The sequence below is a fragment of the Bipolaris zeicola genome (assembly GCF_000523435.1).
Source record: "Bipolaris zeicola 26-R-13 unplaced genomic scaffold scaffold_94, whole genome shotgun sequence".
Taxonomy (NCBI): domain Eukaryota; kingdom Fungi; phylum Ascomycota; class Dothideomycetes; order Pleosporales; family Pleosporaceae; genus Bipolaris; species Bipolaris zeicola.
Window position 1 is genome coordinate 41,925 of NW_006912143.1, and position 17,855 is coordinate 59,779.

Below are 17,855 nucleotides of genomic sequence, written 5' to 3' on the forward strand. Positions count from 1 at the left end.
GTTACAGACGTTATATATCTCTATAGTACGTTTTATACTTTAAACACGTTAGAATTTAATATTAAAAAGAGTAAGTTAAATATCTAATTTATTAGAAATTAATTAGGCACTACGTAGTTGAGACATGTCGCGTTGTAGTGTTGACGGTAGCGCGCTGATGGGGAGGTGGCCGCTCACTTGGGGTGGCCGCTCACCTGTGAACCACGTTAACCATTTTCACTTTAGTTTGCACCAACTTCAGGAAGTCAAGACATCTATCCGCCTTCCCCAATCAATACGCTAAGCATTCTAGACCCGGAGTGCAATGACGACGTGCAAAGAAGACTCACATGCGTCGACGTCGATGACGCTCAAGTGCCGGCAAAGTCCAACCGAGCCATGCTACTACGCGTGTCAGCAGCGGCACAACGCAGAGTCAAGACAGAAGTCTATTTGCCCGAAATCTTATTTCAGAAAAGACAGAAGCTTATCGTCGCCGTCTTGTGAATGTGGACGCTAGTGGTCGTTATACGGGTAGCGTGTGCACAATGGCCAAGAGTCATGGTAAGGCTGGATACGACAACCGGACTACTCATGCAGGTACCACCGGGCGAAGGAACAAAATTGGGGCAGGAATCCGGGCTTTCAACTCAATCCCGCAACAACCGTTTCCAACGCCGCCTCCGCCTCCGTTATCACTTGTGTGAAACAGTGCCTGATACACCTACGCCGCTCGTAGGATTCCAACCAAACAGGTTTGTTCAACAAAGTAGTGCCATGTCTTTGTTCAAGGCGACAAGAAAAAAGAAAAAATGAGGCCGGCGGCACGTCAACACAACGCCAAAAACGGCCCCAGCACGCACGTGCCAAGTCCTCGTTCCCAGCGCGCGCCCCCAGCCAAGCCCTGTCAGGGGCAAAAGACGCAAGACGCACAAAAAATGTGGAGAAAGGAAGGGAAAGAATAGGGCCAAAAAAACAAGGTCTCTCCCTCTCCCTAATCAGTAAAGTGGGCTTCCCCCAAATGCAGTTTTGGGTTTAATTTTTCCCCAACCGTAGTTAAATCCAGGAACACAAAGTTTTTATCAACAAAAAAAGATAATCCGCGTGCGCGCATGTGTGTATGTGCTTTTATGCTGAATTTACACCCCAGACCAAAGCGCGCCTACTACTTTGGAACCTAAACCAAAAGCCCCCATCATCTACGCACATCCATACTTTACACAAAGGCCCTCCGCCCTCCTCCCCCCCAAAAAAAGAAGCAGAAGAAGAACAAGAATAGCTAAAGCTCATCCAATAACCTTCCCTAAAAAAGCCCTCTTCTCTCGTATACACTAACTCGTCCCAACCTTGCCCCGTCCCCCCTAACAAGCGCCTCCCCCCCCCCTTCTGCCTCTCACCCGTCTTCAGCTTGCGTTCAGCCCAGAACACGGGAGATCCAACCATTCGCACTTGCAAGTCCCAGAGAAGCCTAGGCCAACCCCCTCCCCCGAAACACATACAATCCCCGTATACTTTTGTGCTCTAGTAGCTGGCCCGCGTTGGCAAAACGGAGATTGGCCGAAAAGAAAAACACGACATGTGCGCACGCTGAGTGGCTGCCGCTTTTCGCGAAGCGCGCGCGCACCCCCCGCTAGTGGACATGTCTTTGCTCGTTCTTCTTTCTTTGATGGCTTTCGATGGCTGTGGCTTTTCTTCTTTGCTGATGCGGCGGGTGGGTAGGGACTATCGTATAGGGTCACGCACCACCACTTATTTCTCGCTTTAGGGGGGGTTAGGGTTGCGATTTGTGGGGGGAAAGGGAAGCCTTTTTTTATTGGGCACAGTCACTTTGTTGTTTAAACTCGAAAAGGGTACTACTACTATATGAAGGTGTTCCGTTTTGCTTTTGCATCAACTCTGTTGCCCGCTCTCCCCTCTCTGCTTGTTTTTTTCTCGAAGATCATATTGATTTGAATTGATATTATTTTAAATCGTTCAACAGCATTTTATTTATTTAAACTGCTTCGGGTATATGCGTTTGTCGTGACCTCCTTGGAGCATATATAAACAAGGCTTTTGGTTCCCTTTAATTATCGTTTGTTGCAAGCGAAGTTTATAGGGGAGGAGGTTGTATTCCTTGGCTATTACATTCTAATAACCCCCCTGGATTCCCCGTCACTTGGTCGGAAACACAACTGTTACTAGTTGTCCTTGAAGAACCTGTTTCAACTCTCTCTTTCTCTCTCTCTCTCCGAAAAAGACAATGGTTAGGGTTGTTCTTGCCGTAGCGGGCTTCGTTGCCGTCGCGCTTGCCCAGCAGTCGACTTGTAAGTTTGTTCATGTCTCTGTATGAGACGTAGATGCCTAAGGCGGGAACATGTTTGCTGATACAACCTCTCCTCTCAGATACGGGCCCAGTTTTCGACGAGGATACCGCGCCCTACTTCGGTAGCTCTGGTCTTGTCTTCCCTACGAGTGCCGATGGTACACCTGCGTTTCCCAGCGCCCCAACTATCACTCCGTCGGCCAGCTCTTCGACAATCCCCACCCCCGTTTCCAGCTCCATCTCCAGCTCTATGCTCAGCTCCGTACTCAGCTCCATGCTCAGCTCCATTCCTAGCCCCACACTCAGCTCCACGCTTTCAACAGTCGTCTCGCAAAACTCCACTATTTCGTCTTCCGCAACCACTTCGAGCGCCTCAACCATTTCGAGCCCAGCAACCACTCTGAGCTCATCGTCTCGTTCGTCTACATCTGATAGCGAGTCGCGTACTTCAACCTCTACGACTGATGATGATGCTACTACAAGTAGGCTGACCGCTTCTCCGACTTCGACAGGTGCGGCCGCTACCAACTTTCCGGAGGCTCTTGGGATCATGGTTGGAGGTCTCGTGGCTGGTATGGCTATGCTTTAGGTGCTTATGTAGCGGCCCGCGATTTTGATCTGCACGTCAGCTTTAATTTAAAATGAGTATATGTTATTAATGCTTTAATATCCATAGAGACAAGACACTGCACAAGAAGAGCAAATTCATCCATGGATCGTTTCGACGTAGCAAAAAAGGGTATAATTGTGATGTACTCGTGGAAGATGGCTTGAACCTTTTTTATGGAAGTCACCGACGCGCATACTTTTTGACCCAGCAAACCCAACGCCTTTAAACGCCGCCACAATGCAATTGTATTCAATCTGAGGCTTATTCCTCCATGGCTCCGACCTCTGTTACCGACTCTGTCGCCTTCGAGTAGTAGGCCTTGAGGTCAATCTTGAAGTCGGCCATAGCCACACCGAACAACTTGAGCAGGGCAGTCTGGTGACTGTTCATAGGCTTTCCCTCTTCGGCAATCGTGTATGGAGCATCCAGAATGATCTTGCCCTTGTCGAGCCTCGTTGGCATACCCCATTTCCTGATGGTGGTTTCCATACTGTGCGGTAGCGGTACGTCGTCTTCCTCGGGCAGCTCTCCACCTCTTGAGTAAACGACTCCAGCGGGTACAGTGAAGGTCTGTGTAGCGACGACACCGGCACGCGCAAAGTCGGTTTGGGAGTAGTTGGCAAAGTATTCGATGATCTCGCTGGGCTCACGGTTTGTGAAAAGGAGGCCTACGTTGCCGTTGAGGTGTTCAGTGAGCTGTGAAAGATTGGTGAGGTGCTCCTCTGCTGGTGTCTGGCCGAGCGCCTTGGCCATGACTTTGGTCTTGCCGAAGAAGAATCTGCGCAAACATCAGCGGTCAGCGGGATGCGTTCAACAGGGGTCAAAATGCCATACCTGCTGTCTGCAAACTCAGCGCGCACTTCCTTGAGGTACGAATTGCGCATATTCTCTACTGCGAAAACGAAGATGTGCTCGAAGTTGTCCGCCGCTTCCTGGACATTGGCAAAGAGCTTCAAGGAGAGCTCCTTGCCTTTCTTGTCGGTCTTGGTAAGATGTACAACCTTCGCGCGCTTGGACTTGGGCATGTTGGCGGTGTTTTTCGGGGTTGTCGCGGGTTGTATGTGGTGCTTAAGAAAAGTTCGAGGGCCCAGGTTGCGACGTCCAAAAAAATGAGCGGGGAATTTTGGCGAACCACCGATTGGTCCGGCCGCGGCTCACCTCCGTTGTGCAACTTTGACATTGCTTCGCATCTGCAAACCTCCAGACCCAACCCATAGCCACACGAGATGATTTGCCGATAACATAGACATGTTGGATTTCATGGAGAGCGTGCAGCATGCTTTCTACGAGGCATCGCACTGGAACGTGGACAGTTCGTATGGCGCACTGAACGCGTCTGCGCGAGGTACGTCACATCTAATGTTGCTCTGCCATGCTGCATGCTGATGGCACATTGTAGCATTGCTCGACTTCGACATACCCAGAGGGCTGCGCATGCAAATATCCTCTCTCGCCGCCCCAAACTTTGCCACATCATACACTTTGGGTAGTGTGGGTGTCGTCGACGGCTCAGTTTCTTACCTCTACTCGTCGTTGCCGTTGCGTAAGGAGTTCAAGACATCGCACATTGATCTGCATAGTGTCGTACGAGGTTATAAGCACACCAAGGAGCTGAGACGGCCGGACGAGCAGTGGTGGTGGGAAGTCTGGCATGGTGGCCAACGGATAGACCGGAGAAGTAAGCATTTTGACTTTATCCAACCCGCACCACGACTAAGTATGAACAGATACCCTGTTGTACGGGCGCATATTCCTCCCCCAGTCCCGGCTCGAAGCACTCTATCTGCGACGTCTTACCCCGACCCGCCAGCTTAGGATTGCTGCTGTGAGCGACTCCAACCTTAACAATGGCGGCACAATCCTTACCCTTCTGCAAAACGACTTCGGCAAATATAGCACAGAGTACATGTATAGCACAGACTCTGCTCTGATGGGCGTTCGCGGCTTATACAACTTCGGGTCCGACCCCAGAGTTTCGCCGACGGAACCTGTGACCGGGGGGCACACGGAGCCTGCTTATGGCCGATTCAGTGCGGGCGCAGAGCTGTACTATGGTATTCTCAATAAGAGCGGCGGCATAAGTACGGGATTGCGCTTCGCCACCCTTCCCAACCATTCGGGATTTCCGTACACTATGACGCTGACGCTAAACCCATTGATGGGAAATATTTCTTCCACCTACGCTGTCAAGGCCGGCCCGAACCTCGCCCTCTGCTCGCGATTCGACTTCAATTTCTACTCTTACGAAAGCGAGCTACAGCTTGGTTGCGAACTATGGCGCCTACGTAATACGACTGATATCGACTGGGCTCTGAAGAAGCTACGCACAGACTGGAAACGCCCTGCGGACTCACCCACGGATGAGGTTTCTGGGGTATTAAAGGCCAAGGTTGATCAGGATTGGCGTGTAGGGGTGCTGTGGGAGGGCAAGATTAAAGAACTACTCTTTACCCTTGGCGCAAGCCTGGACCTCAAGAAAAGAGAACAGATATTCCGATCGATTGGTGTGGAGCTGCAGTATGCCTCGTGAGGCATGACAATCGCAGGCATTTATTTTTCGCTTACCCGAGACGAACCAGCAAACTCGTTAGACAGCGGAGCCCAGTCGTCAAGGCACGCTGAAATTAGACGGCTCACCAGTATACTTTGATGACCATTCTAGAAGCACTCAGTTGAAGATGAAACTTGCCTAAATAGGCTTCTAGAAGCCTGTTACGTCAGGGCCGGTCGTACCTAGACGACAACATGCGAGCGTGCGCCATGTCCATGCGATATCGACTCATTGTCTTGCGAACGCGGCAGGCGCATCCCAGACTAGGACTCGAGTAAGTCATCACGTCTGCACTATGCTGTGTCCTGTTCCATGGGGACGTAGCGTTGAAACAAATCTTTGGCCTATTCGCTGCTGGTGACAGTGCCCTGGGGCTGTTTTGGCTTGTTTTTCATGCGCTCATACGCTTTGCAACATTCTGTAACACATGGCAGGCTGCAAGGCGGAGTGATGAACAAGATTCGAGAGTGCCGATGTCGACAAGCCGGGTGGAGTTGAGGCTTCGGAACGTGAGCGCTTATGTCGATCGTGTCCCAAGCGCAGACGGAACGGAATCTCTTGCAGGTCAAGAGTCAGTTTCCAGGTTGGTGGTTGTCTTCGCTTGCTCACTGGTTTGATGCAATCCAATACGTACACCGCCACGCCCGGCGCAAGACTACGAATCCAGGGCGCAGGGAAGCAATAGGCACCATAGATTGACAGCTGTAGGGCGACGAGATGATGGGTGAGCCTACTGCGTCGGCGCGTCGGATATCAGCTAAAATATATGACTTTGTCAGATCTGAATCACGTCCGTTCCATAGGGCTTGGGCCGGGTGTGTCAGGATGTAGGCGCTCAGACGACACTGCCGCCCGCCGTCGTCGGGATCCTCTCGTCCTTTGGGGACGCAGGCGAGTGATCTGCGACGAGGGCTCCCGAGTCGGTGTCGACGAAGCCAGAAGGGGAGTTGTGACCGACGATTTGAGAAGAGCGAGGTGGTAGGCGCATGCCACGAGGCTGGGCAGGCTGTGGGAGAGCGCCTTGGATGCTTGCATCGACGACGGAGGCCAAAACTAATTTAGGCCACCGTGCGCTCTGTCGTGCGTCCCGCGGCCGCCGCGCGGTGAGCGATGCCAGACCGAGCAGTCGACCGAGGGGCAGTCGAGGAGGAGGGACAGCGACAGCGACAGCGACCGCAACCGTCTAGCGCGGCGAGGTGGCAGGTGGAGCCTGCTGGCTGTACTCTACTTGGACGGTGGGCGCAGGCTGTTTGGGGGAAGACATGTACATGACGCGCGCCCCCAGAGCAGCGTCGTGCCAGCTTGATGCGGCCCTCGCCCGTTGAGACAACTCTGGCGATGGCTGGAGTGGCTCGGCGAGGGTCGTGGCAAGGACTGCCCTATCGCAGGCCCGCCGTCTCCTGAGCCGTGGAAGGTCGGCTGTCGTGGCCCCCGGTCGCAGCGCTGAGTGGCTCTGAGTGGCTCCGATCGCTGTGCCTGTGCCTGTGTGCCTGGCTTGGTTGGCGGCGGCGGCGGCGGCGAGGCCTCGGCTGCTGCTAGTAGGTGCAGCATGCATCGAGACATGGTTAGTAGGTAAGTATGCGTGTACGTACCTGGGACTTGTGTCGGCCGTTGCGGGATAGCTGCACGCCCAGTTGCGGGCGGCGGGCAGGCGGGCAGGTTGGTGCTTTGGGTTCAGGGCTTGGGCGGACATGGTTTGCGTCCCAGGGCCACACAGACAGAAGCATTCTGGTGCGTCACCACTGGTCTCGCGCCTGGCGTCAAGTCGTGGTGCCGTTGGGCTAAAACAGTCTGTGGGCGGCATCCTGGACCTTGTAGCGCCCTGCCCAGACCACGCTAGCCGGCGCGCACCTTCCCCCCGGCCTCATGCCCCTTCCCTTAATCTCCCCTTTCCCACCACCCACGGTCGCTCATTTACACCAAAGGCCCAGCTCCTACATCCGGATTCCCCATCGTCACCTCGTTGTCGGTGTGGTTGCTACTACGTTCCCTTTTCTCGTCGACTTCTGCGAAGTGCCGCCACTCCTTTCGGCCTTTGCCCACGTTCCTTTCTACACACTCCTCCTTTGGCCTTTGCCTGTCCGCTCTTTCGCTCTCGCGCCCCAATTCACAATCTCCCTGTCGACACAGAATCGCTTTTGGACGATTGTCTGCCATCTGCTCCCCGGCCAGCAGCTCCATTCATCACACGTACATATACACACGCGCCTGGACCGTGTCTCGAGTCTCAACTACCCACAGCAGCCTGCTCCTGTGCACCTTGGACTCGCAACCTTCTCGTCTCAACTATCTTCACCAACCCAACGCTGTTTGGACCATCACTTCATCACGACACTTTACGAACATTGATAGACAGGAGGTGTTAGCTCGATTGCTCCCTCTAGATCTCCCACTTCATCTCAACACACTCACAATTCAACTCTTGCTCCTGCCCACCCCCAGACATGCAGTCACACGACGACGCCATGGTGTCCCCCACACCCTCACCCCCAGCACAGTCTTCCACCCCGACTCAGGGGTCTGCCCCCCGCCGACCACCCCGCAAGAGCACCCTCACCCAGCAGCAAAGAAACCAAAAGCGCCAGCGGGCTACCCAAGACCAACTCGTCACTCTTGAAGTCGAATTCAACAAGAACCCCACTCCCACAGCTGCTACTCGCGAAAGGATAGCCACAGAAATCAACATGACCGAGCGCTCAGTGCAGATCTGGTTCCAGAACAGGTAGGCGCAAAAGACTTTTTTTTTTGCGAGAGCGCAACACTAACTTTAACACAGACGTGCTAAGATCAAGAACATTGCAAAGAAGAGCATTGAGAATGGTGACGACTGCAACGATATTCCAGAGTCCATGCGAAGATATCTCGCTCTTCAAGCCATGGAGTCTGGCAAATCAATTGGAACCAACTTTCTTGGCCGAACTGGCGGTATGCCATATGGTGGCGGTATGCTCCTCAACACCGACGCCAACAACTCCAAGGTCGTCATTCACCATTTCGCCTGCCGCTCGCTGAGCATTGGAAGCTGGCGAAGAGTTGGCCAAAGCGCCATGGATTTGGTCGTTTTCTACTCACCCGAGAAGTGCTGCATCACCTACTACATCAACAACGACTCGGCCGGCTACAAGATTGAGTACCCCTTCTCGTACATCAAGAACATTCAACTTGAGAACGGCGACATGACCGCCAACGCTGAAGGCGCGTCACAACGCCCCGGAGGCCTGATTGTCGAGCTCAACCGCCCTCCCAACTTCTTCATGGACTCGTCTGGTTCCGGTGGTTTCTTCCAATGCGGCGACTTTACCGAGGACCAGCAGGCATCAAACATTATGGTGCATCACCTCGGTGGTCACCCAAAGGTTTTGAGTGGGCAGTTGGCGAAACTCATCTCACTGGAATCGTTTCAGAACCGACACAACATGTATGACGCCAATAATTTTGCCGTCTCGGCACCAGTGTCACCAATCAACCACCGCCCTGCTTCCCAACCAAACCACCTTGTGCACCCGCACATGGGTGTGTTTCAAGAGTCGCATCTTGCGCCTCCGCCTTTCCAGCCGCGTGGTCACAAGCGCCAACGCAGTCGTTCAGTGCCTGTTGCCATGGACTTTTCCATGCTTCGCAACCCCATGCCATCATTCATGATCCAGCAAGAGCCATCGCCTTACATGCCTAGCCCTGAAATATTTGCACCACAACCACAGAGTGCTGGACCTATCGGTCCTCACCTAAGCATCGACACATCTGCTGGTTACGGCATGGACTTTAGACAATACCCCATGTCGGCCACAACAGCCAACTCACCGTCGGAATATGGCACGCCTGCCTTCTACTCGTCAGGCCCACCAAACGACAGTGCCCCTGCATCCAATTACGGATCGTACAACATCCCTCCATATGTACACACCCCAATGGGGCCACCTCCTCACTCTGCATCGGGTCACTCGCCAATGCCAGCCATGAGCCATCCTGACCCGATCATTGCCAACCAATCACCCCCACTTGGTTCCTACGGCCGCGAAAACCACGGCGATGTGTACCCCATGTCGCACGACAATGGCATGTCGGACGAGGCGCTGCAAATGACGGACATGTACGCCAAGCAAAGCCTCAACATGCCATTCCGGTCACCGCTGCTTGACGAAAACCACGAGGACTTGGACATGCAAAATTTGGTGTCTTTCGGCACCATTGACCCATCAAGCCTGTCACCTGAGCATCATCAGATGTAAGGGAAACGGCTCGGTAGTCAAGGCGCGTTTGTCAATTTAATTTTTGCTTGCTCATATACCCGGTCGTCGTTGTTTTCGATGAGCAAAGCTCCCCCGTGCCATGTGGAGCCCTGGACTTGAAATAGTGCTGGGTTCCATTTGTGCGCCTGAGCTTACCTTGTTGTCGCGCCTGTAGTTAATGTGTCGCATCTTCCGCATATGGTGTTGTTGTTGTTGCTTGCCAGACGCATGCGTTGCACTCTTCACTAGTCATCTTATTGTAATGCAAATTGGACGACCACCACACAGGGATTGGTTATTGATACGGCGTTGCAAAGGTCTTCTTGGATGGCTAGGGGACCTGTACACAGAGGGGCGGTTTGGAGTGAACATGCTGGTGTTTGAATAGACGTCGGCAACATCAAGCAGGTCGTCTTTGCTGTTCTCCTTTCTCTTTCCATCTTCTTCAAGCATCGTTCTCTTTGGTGTTGCGAGCTAGCCTTCTTCTTTATTTCTCTTTTTTCTTTTGTTGCGTATCTCCAAGAGGGTTGGCGTTTCCTGCCAGGTGGAGGAACATGCTATTCTTCTTCTTCTTTTTTTTACTTCTTGAGAAGCAGTGTTGTCGTAGGTGGTTCATGTGGAGGAAGGTAAAAGCCGCTGCGCGGGCTTTGGTGGTTGCTCTAGATGGGGTCTCGGACGCTGTAGTGCTTTTTCTTAGCTGCAGCAGAATCAGTGATAAATATCATATCATCATTTCAAGTCAATATGTGTGTGTTCTTGGCATGTGAGTGTGAGTGAGTGTAGAGGTGGATGGGAGAGAAAGAAAGGGAAACATGCTTGTTGGAGGGAGGCATTGCGGGGGAAGGATGCAGAGTTATAGAGGAGTGAAATTAAGATGGACAATTGTTTCGGTGCCCAGGGCTATTGAGATTTGAGTTCATCGTAATCTCGCGAAAGGATGGTCGCACTATGACCTAGTACAGACTCCCATTTGACAGCGCAAAATGAAGGCGCAACGGGTCAACCCGTTGAACGTCACCCGAGCAAACGTTGTCAGATTACGAGCATCTGACGGCCAATCACTTGGACTCGAGTCACAACCCACATGGCCAGGCGCAGAATGGCTTTTGTGTAGCGCAAGACGAGCCTGAATGTGTGAACTACGGGTGGGACATGAACCAAGATATTGGAGCAGCCATTGTTGGTACCGAACATGGCAAATGTACCTGCAGATGGCAAGGGAAGCCTATAGGATCGACGCCTTTTGCCCAATGGAAAGTGGTGTGACCTATATCCTGGCTTATTGTGCCAAGCATGCCTGGCTCATGACACTCACATAATCAAAGAATGCCTCTGTCGACGGAGACGATTCATTCATCAGTCGTGATGTCGAGCATATCCATGTTGCGAAGAAACGCGAGGTTGGCCGCAGTGACAATGATGGTGTTAATGACGATGACGTGCAAGGCAAAGAGTGGCCATCGCAAGGGCGGCGGCACATTGACAGCGCTCTGGCCTCTCTGGGTGCAGGGCTGGACCACGCTGTGTTGCAATAGCAGAGAGGGATATAATTTTCTTCTCTTTGCCGTCGTCCCCTTTGGGCTCGCACGAGGAGCGGACCTGGGACGGACAAGGTGTGGCGAGGCGGCAGCGATCACCATCCGATTCCCCTGACCTGAGGCTGACTGGAGGGCCCGCCTAGGGGCTCTGCTCATTTCGTCCAACCAACCACAACCCTCGCTGCCCCTTGCTAACGGCACTGATAAGTGAGCTTGCAGCTGTTGTTGTCTCTGCCCGCGTGCATGGTGACTTTCTTCTCCTACACCCTACATTTTGTCGTTCATTACACCCTCGCCGCTGAATCCGGGGCCCTCGAGTGTCTTGTCTGTCTGCTTGTGCGCGCATTCTGCAGGGAAAGCTGCCTGTGCCTGCGCCAACACACTGCTGCTGCTGCTGCTGCTCCACCACCACCACTACCACGACGCTCGCCGCTGACCACCCCTCAAAGAGCGTTGCAAAACAAGCACTCACGGTAACGCCCGTCTGACGTAAACCATTCCGCCTGCTGTGTGGTTCGCATAACGTAGGTGCACATCTCTCCTCAAGCCTCGAGCAAGCCACCTTGGTCGACGCTATCCGGCACTGCCGCCCTTTCCCACCCGCCAATGTATGACCGCATCAGTCCCTCTCTCCCCCATGAAACACAACCCTCGCCCTTCTCATCTTGTTTCTTTTTTTGCTGGTAGCTGCACCTGATTGCTCCTGCTCACTGATTCCCCGCACCCAAACGCCTTTTTTTGCTCAGGAGTCGCCTACTAATTGCAACTCGCCTAGTCTCGCCCACCCTTCACCGCCAACATCCTCGTTGCGACTCCGCAGCCTGGGACCAGACCCAAGCACCTGGACAACGCATCCAGTCTTTTTGTAGCTTCAATCAGCCCAACAGCGTCTTACTCGAGCCATTGCTGCCATGCCTGCGCGAAGCATTAATCCGTTTGCGTCGACTACCCCTACTCCTCCCCTCGATCCTCACAACGAGAAGCGTGAGCCTGCACGCCGATCCTCCTTTGCAAAGGGCAACAAGTTCACATCCCTCTTCGGCGGCAACTCTCCCAAGTCGCGCTCCGAAGCCGCTGTCCTCCGCGAAGCTTTCATCGCCCAGCAGCAGGCCCTCCTCAACTCGCCCTCGCCCTCGCAGATTTCCCTCCCCACCATCAACCTCACCACCGCTACCGGCGAGAAGATGCCCACGGAAGCAAAGACCCTCTTCCAACCGCCTTCGCCGGAAGAGCAGCGTCGCATTGCGCGAGCCCACGCTCAATTTGGTCCCCTCGGATCACAGAAGCACCGCTACCACAGCAAGTTTGAGGGCGAGTTCGGCGATCCCATCGAAGACGAGCCACCATATTATTTCCTTCTCACTACATACATCAGCTACTTAATCCTAATAGTATTCGGACATGTCCGTGACTTCTTCGGTAAACGCTTCAGGAAGCAACACTACAGCCACCTGCAGGAGAAGGACGGATATGCGCCCCTCAACAGCGACTTCGACAACTTCTACACAAGACGGTTGAAGATGCGCATCAACGACTGCTTTTCACGGCCCACTACCGGTGTCCCAGGACGATTCATCACTGTGCTCGACCGCAAGTCTGACGACGGAAACAACACCTTCAAGATGCTCGGAACCACAACTGAGACGTTGAACATGAGCTCATACAACTACCTGGGTTTCGCTCAATCAGAAGGACCTTGTGCCGATGCCGCCGAGGCTGCCATCAGGAAGTACGGAATCTCAATGGCTAGCCCTCGATCTGACAGTGGTACTTCTGAGCTTACCGTTGAGGTTGAAGATCTTATTGCCAAGTTTGTCGGCAAGCCCGCTTCAATGGTCTTTTCCATGGGTTTCGTTACGAACGCTACTACATTCCCCACTATTGTCGGAAAGGGCTGCCTCATGATCTCTGATGAGCTCAACCACTCTTCTATCCGATTCGGAGCGCGTCTCTCAGGAGCCATGGTCACCATGTTTAAGCACAATGACATGCGTGATCTTGAGCGCAAGCTTCGTGAAGCCATCTCGCAAGGTCAGCCCCGCACACACCGGCCGTGGAAGAAGATTCTGGTTGCTGTTGAAGGTCTCTACTCTATGGAGGGTACCATGTGCAATCTCCCCGGCATCATCAGCTTGAAGCACAAGTACAAGTTCAATCTCTTCGTTGACGAGGCTCACTCTGTTGGCGGTGTTGGCCCTCGTGGACGTGGTGTATGCGACTACTTCGACATTGATCCCTCCGAAGTTGATATCCTCATGGGCACGCTCACAAAGTCTTTTGGCGCCAACGGTGGTTACATTGCCGCTGAGAAGTCTATTATCGACAAGCTCCGAATCAGCAACGCAGCTATGCTTTTCGCCGAATCGCCTTCGCCACCAGTCCTCGTCCAGATTGCCTCTGCTCTCCGTATCATTGACGGTTCAATTGTACCAGGACAAGGTGAAGAGCGTCTGCAGCGCTTGTGCTTCAACTCTCGTTATCTGCGCTTGGGTCTCAAGCGCCTCGGCTTCATTGTCTACGGTCACGACGATTCACCCATCATCCCTGTTATGCTCTACAACCCTGCCAAGATGCCTGCATTCTCCCACGAGATGCTCAAGCGCAAGATTTCCGTCGTAGTAGTCGGCTACCCCGCCACACCTCTCGTGTCATCACGAGCCCGCTTCTGCGTTAGCGCTGCGCATACCAAGGATGATCTTGACCGCATGCTTACGGCTTGCGACCAAGTCGGCGACCTTTTGCAGTTGAAGTTCAGCTCAGGTGTTGCCGGTGGTGCCTACCCCGAGGAGCTTGCCGAGAAGAGCTCAACAGATGGCAAGGAGAAGATTCCCAAGCCGCCAAGGTGGAGGCTGGAGGATGTGCTCGAGAGGACAGTTCATGACGTACAATCAACACTACGATAGATTGCGCGCTAAGCAATAATTGGTACGAGGTTACGGCTGAATTGCGCAATCTTTGTGGGGGCAAAGCGTGTACGTGTATAGTGGGAGGCCCTGCGCCCTGCTGCCTCGTCAGCATCACACGCAACCCAAGTATCGACCCACCTACACTTCTACGCCTCAGACTAAGCCCTCACAAACAACCTTGACGATTACAGTTATCATCATGGTCAGCATCAATCAACCACGGCTTTATTCCTCCGTCCTATTTTCCGCGACCCTCTAACGCATCATTTGCTGGACATCATCTTGGCATTGTACCCTCGATATCCATCCTCCTTCTCCCTTTGCCTTCTTCTTTTCCTCCTCCCCCCGCGTGCTTGGTACTTTTACACCTTGACGTGTGCATGTATGATAGATATTTAAGATTCAATACCCTCGCTTGTGACAAATGATTGTTTTTTTCTTACCTTCTTCTTCTTCTTCTTCTTCTTCTTCTTCTTCTTCTTCTTCCTTTTCTTCATTCACAGCATATCTAACGGCCTCTTTTGTTTTTTCTTGCATCTTACCCACGCATAAATATTAATCTTTGGATTTTGCCCCAAATGGCAATTATCTTGATTTTTTTCTCAAAAACAACAACAATAACTTCGACATCATTCACGTCTATTAATGAGTATAGCTAGAGAGATAAAGGAAAACACTTAAAGATAAAGATCAGAGAAAATGGAATGGGGGAGAGAGAGCTGTGCCTTTTACCCCCGTTTCTTGATACTTAATTGTATAATGAGTTGAAAGATTGATGGGCTTGACTTTTTTTTCGGTGCTGTGGTGTGATGTGAGGTCCCTTCTTGTTTCGAAGGGTAATGTTAACTTCAATGGCCATTTGTTGTTAATGTGAAATCCATTTCGTAAAACGATACACTGCCGTACATTTGAAGTAGATACATATACTGTAATGTATGAAAGGGGGAGGAGCTGATTAAACACATAACACTACCTCATTGCTATTTTTTTTTTGGTTTGTCTTTTCAAATTCGTAATATCGTCAAGAAAAAAAATTGAAAAGAGAAGGCAAAATACTCACATACCCTGAAAGTAAACCCCCCCATATGTACACATAAAAAGAAAACGAATTAAGAAAGGAGAAAAGAAAAGGGAGTGAAGAATGAGAGAGAAGAAAAAAAAAGAGCTGTAAACTTAGTACCCACCACCACTTCTCTCAAAATCCCACTCATCATCATAATCCATGGTAGAATCCCTTCTCCTCCTGCGCGAGACATCATCTCCATACCTCACCGACTGCATACTCTCCTTCTCTTTATTCTTCTCGCGCGCCCACTCCAGCGCATCGCGCAAGTCACGTAGATTGATCTGCTCATCGTGCAGTGCAGCTTCTGTCTGTCTCCTACGCGGCTGGGCCGGCGAGTACGCATGATCATATACATCTGGATTGTAAGAGGCGGTGCGGGCGGGCTTAGGAGGGGCAGGAGGGAAGGGTGAAGCAAAGGGGTTGTTGGTGTGTTGGGTACGGGGCAGTGCTGGGGTGGTGCGGCGGTGCGGGAGATGCGGACGGGGAGGGTAGGGGTGTTGGTCGTCGGGGTAAGATGGGTACTCGCGGTCCCGCTCTTGCTCTCGCATGGGCTCTCGCATGGATGAGCAAGTGGACATGTGCTCGTTGCTTGGTTCCCTGAGGTATCTGGGTCTCTGTGCGGAGCGCAGATCGGCAGTGTTGGGGTTGGGGCTTCGACGCTGGGGATCAAAGGCGTCGTTTGGGCGCGCTGCAAAAGTCGGCTTGCGCTGGCTGTGCTCACGCTTTGTAGGCTGAGGCCGAGAAGGTGCGTCCCACATATTATCCTCGGCCGTGTGGACAGACGAGGTGTGCCAGGAACCAGTACCGCTTGCGCGATCCCATGATGCATCGGACATATCGTCGTGTGAATTGTAAACTTTCCCTGGCATCCTCTTCTCACTGTAGAGGCTGGTGGGCGAGGCGTTGCCGCTGCGTGTTCTGTCATCTGCAGTGCTGTTTGTGTTCATGTGGATGTGAATGTTCGCTGGCGCTTGACTAGAGAGCTTCGCACGTACGGGTTGAGGAGAACTCGAACCTGGTGTGTCTGGGGTACGTCTGCCAGTGTATCCTTCGTCAATATCACTACTGGGCCGATGTCTCCGCATTGGTTGCCGTGCATTTTGCTGGTGAATGCCTCTGCGTAGGTGACTCCGGCTGCGACTTCGACTTTGCCGCTTGCTTCTACTATGCATACGATGTCTCGGATTGTTTCTTGACCCCTTAGCATGTCGTCCGCGTTCGGGTTCGCGCGGATGCATTTCCCTATGCATGTCGCTGTCGATGTCGACGAAGCTAGAACCCTCCGACTCATCTTCCCAACTAACTTCACCCTCTGAGTATAAACTGGATGTATCCATGTGGCTCCTGTGCTTGGTTTGCTGGCTCCTAGGTAACTCGGGGTCCATTGTCTTGTTGATCGGGCCTGGCCTACGACCTGGTACGTGCCTTGGTACTGACATTGGTATAGCCTCGGGGTAACTGCCGGGCATGCCTGATAGACCCTGCGGTAAGGGTGACTGAATTGGTGGTGGGTGCCCGCGAGGTCCTGACATAACTGGATGGGCCCCTCCATTAGGTGGTGGTGGCGGCGGTGGCGGCGGCGCAGGTGGGCCAGCTACTGGAGTTTGCCCGTTCATACCTCCACTTAGATGTGGTTGAGGTGGAAGTGGAGGCGGTACATGGGGAGTGGGCATCGGCATATGAATGTTGCCTGGATTAACAACATGAAGAGGAGGAGGCTGACCACGCGTTAGCTCAGGGTGTGGAGGAGGCGGCACGTTATGCGGGCCATGAGGTTGAGGTCGCTGCTGAGGCATCTGTTGTGGTGCTGGCATATTCTGGCTTTGATTGTTGACTCGACCCTGGAACTGTGGAAGACTCTCGCCCTGCTTGACCCGGTTGGAATCTTGAAGTTTATCGCTAGCCATTCCAACTCCCGTCTTTGTACCTTGGAGGCCAGAGTCTTCTGCTTCCAAGATTATGTCCACACGTGCCAGGTATCTCTCGCGGCGCGTCAAAGAGGCGCGTTCTCGAAACTTCTTTATCAGACTCACGATCCTGTACTCCATGGTCGGGTTGTGTTTGGTCAGGAAAACATTCTGCTCTTCGACCAGTTCATTGATGATTCTGCGACAGTTTGGAGAGGATATTTCGTCCAAAGCCTTTTTGACGTTGTTGTAGTTACGTCGAAACTTCAGTACCTCCTTTTTGAGGTCATGAGCTCTGACGTGTTGTTGCTCGGGGACAACATCTTCCCAGCTGATGTCGTTCCTGGGCCTCTCTAATATGAATGATACGAGAAGAGGGGCTTGGATGGAATCTAAGGGAAAATCTTCAGTCTCTCTTGGAGAATTTTGCCCAAAGCTCTGGTGTTGTCCGCTTGAGGCATGTCGCTGTTGCCCAGTATTTTGATGATGTTGAGGCATCGGACCCGGGTATTGAGTTTGTTGTGGTATAGGCATTGGATGGGCCATGATTAAGAGGAGTGAGATGGCTGAAAGAGAGAGTACTGTCAGTCAACAGAATAGAATTGAACAAAGCTTCGATATTTGTGTCAACAGAAGGCTTGTCGCCGGAGAAAAGGTGAGATGATGAACTAGATTAATATTGGGAGAAAATTGATGGAAGATATAGAAATCAGAATCAACTCGATATTGATAGTTACTTTAGAGCCTCACTTTTGCTCCAGCAG

At 52.5% G+C, this 17,855-nt stretch overlaps 10 protein-coding genes across 10 annotated transcripts; 5 read left to right on the top strand and 5 right to left on the bottom strand.

Moving 5' to 3' along the window:
* Positions 1-2,221: 2,221 nt before the first annotated feature.
* On the top strand, positions 2,222-2,873 carry COCCADRAFT_37545 (uncharacterized protein; the record flags this gene model as incomplete). The annotated part of the gene is made up of 2 exons (XM_007714986.1): positions 2,222-2,285; positions 2,365-2,873. 2 exons carry the CDS (start codon positions 2,222-2,224, stop codon positions 2,871-2,873), a joined length of 573 nt encoding a protein of 190 aa, XP_007713176.1.
* A 282-nt stretch (positions 2,874-3,155) lies between these two features.
* On the bottom strand, positions 3,156-3,919 carry COCCADRAFT_98492 (uncharacterized protein; the record flags this gene model as incomplete). Its single annotated transcript, XM_007714987.1, has 2 exons — positions 3,156-3,672; positions 3,729-3,919. 2 exons carry the CDS (start codon positions 3,917-3,919, stop codon positions 3,156-3,158), a joined length of 708 nt encoding a protein of 235 aa, XP_007713177.1.
* A 223-nt stretch (positions 3,920-4,142) lies between these two features.
* COCCADRAFT_98510 (uncharacterized protein) lies at positions 4,143-5,424 on the top strand (the record flags this gene model as incomplete). Its single annotated transcript, XM_007714988.1, has 3 exons — positions 4,143-4,239; positions 4,294-4,572; positions 4,622-5,424. The coding sequence occupies 3 exons, from the start codon at positions 4,143-4,145 to the stop codon at positions 5,422-5,424; spliced, it is 1,179 nt and encodes a 392-aa protein (XP_007713178.1).
* A 215-nt stretch (positions 5,425-5,639) lies between these two features.
* Positions 5,640-6,062, top strand: COCCADRAFT_98441 (uncharacterized protein; the record flags this gene model as incomplete). The annotated part of the gene is made up of 2 exons (XM_007714989.1): positions 5,640-5,719; positions 5,810-6,062. The coding sequence occupies 2 exons, from the start codon at positions 5,640-5,642 to the stop codon at positions 6,060-6,062; spliced, it is 333 nt and encodes a 110-aa protein (XP_007713179.1).
* Positions 6,063-6,280: 218 nt separating this feature from the next.
* On the bottom strand, positions 6,281-7,249 carry COCCADRAFT_26984 (uncharacterized protein; the record flags this gene model as incomplete). The annotated part of the gene is made up of 3 exons (XM_007714974.1): positions 6,281-6,628; positions 6,674-6,977; positions 7,038-7,249. The coding sequence occupies 3 exons, from the start codon at positions 7,247-7,249 to the stop codon at positions 6,281-6,283; spliced, it is 864 nt and encodes a 287-aa protein (XP_007713164.1).
* Positions 7,250-7,889: 640 nt separating this feature from the next.
* COCCADRAFT_98536 (uncharacterized protein) lies at positions 7,890-9,674 on the top strand (the record flags this gene model as incomplete). The annotated part of the gene is made up of 2 exons (XM_007714990.1): positions 7,890-8,167; positions 8,222-9,674. 2 exons carry the CDS (start codon positions 7,890-7,892, stop codon positions 9,672-9,674), a joined length of 1,731 nt encoding a protein of 576 aa, XP_007713180.1.
* A 487-nt stretch (positions 9,675-10,161) lies between these two features.
* COCCADRAFT_98476 (uncharacterized protein) lies at positions 10,162-10,395 on the bottom strand (the record flags this gene model as incomplete). The annotated part of the gene is made up of 1 exon (XM_007714991.1): positions 10,162-10,395. A coding segment is annotated over one exon (234 nt), but the record flags the coding sequence as incomplete, so codon positions are not given.
* A 1,728-nt stretch (positions 10,396-12,123) lies between these two features.
* On the top strand, positions 12,124-14,115 carry COCCADRAFT_5787 (uncharacterized protein; the record flags this gene model as incomplete). Its single annotated transcript, XM_007714964.1, has 1 exon — positions 12,124-14,115. One exon carries the CDS (start codon positions 12,124-12,126, stop codon positions 14,113-14,115), a length of 1,992 nt encoding a protein of 663 aa, XP_007713154.1.
* Positions 14,116-14,808: 693 nt separating this feature from the next.
* Positions 14,809-14,994, bottom strand: COCCADRAFT_98513 (uncharacterized protein; the record flags this gene model as incomplete). Its single annotated transcript, XM_007714992.1, has 1 exon — positions 14,809-14,994. A coding segment is annotated over one exon (186 nt), but the record flags the coding sequence as incomplete, so codon positions are not given.
* Positions 14,995-15,291: 297 nt separating this feature from the next.
* On the bottom strand, positions 15,292-17,637 carry COCCADRAFT_5788 (uncharacterized protein; the record flags this gene model as incomplete). Its single annotated transcript, XM_007714965.1, has 1 exon — positions 15,292-17,637. One exon carries the CDS (start codon positions 17,635-17,637, stop codon positions 15,292-15,294), a length of 2,346 nt encoding a protein of 781 aa, XP_007713155.1.
* Between the last annotated feature and the right edge of the window lie 218 nt (positions 17,638-17,855).